This window comes from Pteropus vampyrus, unplaced genomic scaffold (assembly GCF_000151845.1).
Source record: "Pteropus vampyrus isolate Shadow unplaced genomic scaffold, Pvam_2.0 Scaffold187, whole genome shotgun sequence".
NCBI classification, from domain to species: Eukaryota; Metazoa; Chordata; class Mammalia; order Chiroptera; family Pteropodidae; genus Pteropus; species Pteropus vampyrus.
Window position 1 is genome coordinate 762167 of NW_011888968.1, and position 2994 is coordinate 765160.

At 70.2% G+C, this 2994-nt stretch overlaps 1 protein-coding gene across 1 annotated transcript in view; it reads right to left on the reverse strand.

Moving 5' to 3' along the window:
* The window catches only part of KCNQ1 (potassium voltage-gated channel subfamily Q member 1), a 318108-nt gene that overhangs the window by 314160 nt on the left and 954 nt on the right, over positions 1 to 2994 (reverse strand). Inside the window, exon 2 of the mRNA XM_023537362.1 lies at positions 2903 to 2993. Within this exon, the coding sequence (XP_023393130.1) occupies positions 2903 to 2993 (91 nt within the window). The remainder of the gene's footprint in view (positions 1 to 2902; position 2994) is intronic.

Below are 2994 nucleotides of genomic sequence, written 5' to 3' on the forward strand. Positions count from 1 at the left end.
CAGTGGATGCTGACCACAGGGGGCGCTGTCACCTGCAGGGGGAAACTGAGGCACAGAGAAGGGGCTTGCCCGGGTCTGACGGCCACGGCGGCGGCCGAGGCTTGCGTCCGGGCTCGAGGGCGGGAGGGGAGCAGCTGGGGTCTGTCCCTGTCGTGCTGCCGGGCGGAAGAGCTGGGGCAGGCGAGAGGAAGGGGGTTCCTGGACCCCTGGGACCGGAAACCCCTCACCAGCCAGGGAAGGGGTGAGGACCCTGGGGCAGTCTTGGTCCCGCCCTCCATGGGGGTGTCGTGTTGCAGCCCAGCAGCCAGGGTGAGACGCTGAGGGAGCCCCGGGATCTCCCCTGCCCGACCCACCCACGGCTCACCACGTGCTCCACTGGGGTGGGAGCTGCCACACAGCGGGGACACGAAGGGCCTCGGGAGAGGACGGGGGCAGGGAGCCCAGTGGACAGGGCAGTGGCCAGGGCAGCAGCGTCCTGCCCCCTGACCCCGGCAGACAGGGCCGGCCAGGCGCGTACGGGATGGGCCAGGGGTTCCCCGTCGGGGATGGGACAGGATGTCCTGCTGGCTTCGCTGACTGCGGCTCCCACCTCGACCCGCCCCCTCGAGGCCAGGCCTGGCCTTCGCGCCCGGAAACCAAGCCGGACCCCGGCGGGTCGCACACTTCACAACCCGCTCGCCAAGGACAGGGCTCTCTCCGCGGCTGTCTGAGCCGCTGCCAGGAGAAACGCCGGGGCCACAGCGCCTGCCACGCGCCCCCACTCACATCCGACCACTCGGCCGAGGCCACCCCTGCAGTCCCAGCTCTGCTGACCTCCTGGAGGTGAGGGGGGCACCTGCCCGGGCCCCAGACGAGCGGCTCGCCCAGCCTGGCCGGGGTCCACCTCCCGCGCCACCCTACGAGGGAGGGCTGCGCAGGCGTCCACTCCCCGGGGCCACAGCACGGCTGTCACGGGACGGGGCCCGGGGTGGGAAGAGACCGACCCAGGGTCACGCCATCCCGGTCCCCGGGCGCCACACGGAGGCTGCTCGGCCCCCGTCTCCAAAGCCACCCTGCCCTGCCAGCTCCTGGGAGGCTGGGCGAAGGCAGACCGCGCCGAGCCGACTTCCGAGAGCTAAACAATCAGAATCAGGAAGAAAACACAGTGTAAGCAGAGACTTCCTCTGGGCGGCGAGCCCTCCTCCTCCGCCCGGCACCGCTGCGGCACGGAGCTGGTGACACTTGCCGGCTGGCCTGCATCCCCGGGACGCGGATCAGAGGGGTGTCTGCCTGCAGCCCTCCAGGACGGGCCACCGCGGTGCCGCCGGGCAGTCCTCTGCCCGTGCCTCCCCCACCTCCGCCAGGAGCGGGCGGCGGCTGGGCAGGGTCCCCTCCAGGCCCCGACTGTGGAGTCCGCCCTACCCCTGGGCATCTCGCGAGTCTGGGGTCCAGCAGGTGAGGGCGGGGAGGCAGGGAGCCCATGCACACAGCGGCACCCACAAGCCTGGCATTGGCTGGTGTTTGCAGAGCGGCACCGGACACAGGTGGGGTCCTTTGAGGTCACTGCACACGAACACCCTGAGACAAGCCACTTGGGCCGCAGCTGTGGTCAGGACCGCCCTGCCACACACCAGCGACGGCCACGGCTCAGGTGCCCTCTGAGGCTTCGGGAGGGTGGGGACTGGGGCGGGGAGAGGCTTGCAGACGGTGGCCCATTCACGTTTTTAGGGACATCGCTTTTCTGTCCCTCTTGCTACGGAAGGCCTGCCCCGCTCAGCAGGGTGGGGCAGCAGGCCTGGCACCACCTGCGCTCCCAGAGCTGAGGCTGCCCCGCCTGCTGGCTCACCTGCCCAAGGCCCAACGATGCTCCAAGCCCACGGCCTGGCTCCCGGTGCACCCCTGGGGACCCCTGGTGAAAGGAAACAGGGCCCTGGATACCCCCAGAGCTCCCCCAGCCCCAGGCCAGCTGAGGCAGCAGGGATGAACATGCCACTGGGAAGCCAGAGGAGTCCCCAAGATCAGCATGGGACGACCGAGTGGAGGCTCACAGAACAGAGGCTGGCACTGTACCAAAAGGCCCTGGCAGGGCGGCCAGGAAGTCGAGCCACGGGACGGCAGTGGGGGCAGGCCCCGGGCAGGGCGGCCCGGGGTAACTTCCTCGTGCCCCTGTCCCTGGGCACCCGGGCGCCCCGCCCTGCCCCACGCGGGCGTGCCACCTGGGGGCTGGAGCCACCTGGGTAACAGCCCGGGCCAGGTGCTGCCCACGGGGCCCTGCTCTCTCCTGATTGACAGCTGGCGGCTCGGGCCCAATCCCTCCCCTCCACGTGCTGCTCCAGGCTCCTCTGCTTCGGCCCAGGTTTTGGTGAGCTTGACTCTGGGAGGGCACTCCCCACCACTACGCTGACTGCTCAGGGGTCACCGCCAGCCTGCCAGCCCCCAGGGCAGCCTTGCCCCTGCCGCCCAGGAGACTGCCCCCACGGGGCCTGCCTGGACCTGGCAGGTCTGGGATGTTGCTGCCCCAGGAGCTTGGGGACTCCTGCCAGCGGCCCTGGGGACTTCTGTCCCCTGCACCCAAAGGCGTGCTCCCTAGCCCACGTTGCTGAAGGATCAGCACCTGGACCGCCCCTCCAGGGGGGAGTGGCGCCAATTCCTGGCTGGGCGCCCCTCCCCAGCTGGCTCCCCCTGACCCACACACACACACACACACACACACACACACACACACACACACACAGGCCTGGGCCAGGCCAGCGGGGAGTTTCTCATCTCAGCCTCAGGTGACCCTCACGGGGTCAGACCCCAAAGTCCCTGAACTTCAAAGGACGGGCTCCGCGTAGGCAGCCGGCAGCAGGTGGCGCGTGCCCTGCGCTCCCGCAGCGCCTCCCCGGCCTGCAGAGAAAGCCCCTCGGCGGGCGGTACTCACACGGCGAAGTGGTAGACGAAGCACTTCCAGCCGGTGGGGCGCTCCAGGAAGTTGTAGACGCGGCCCTGGATGTGGGTGCGCGCGAGCAGCGG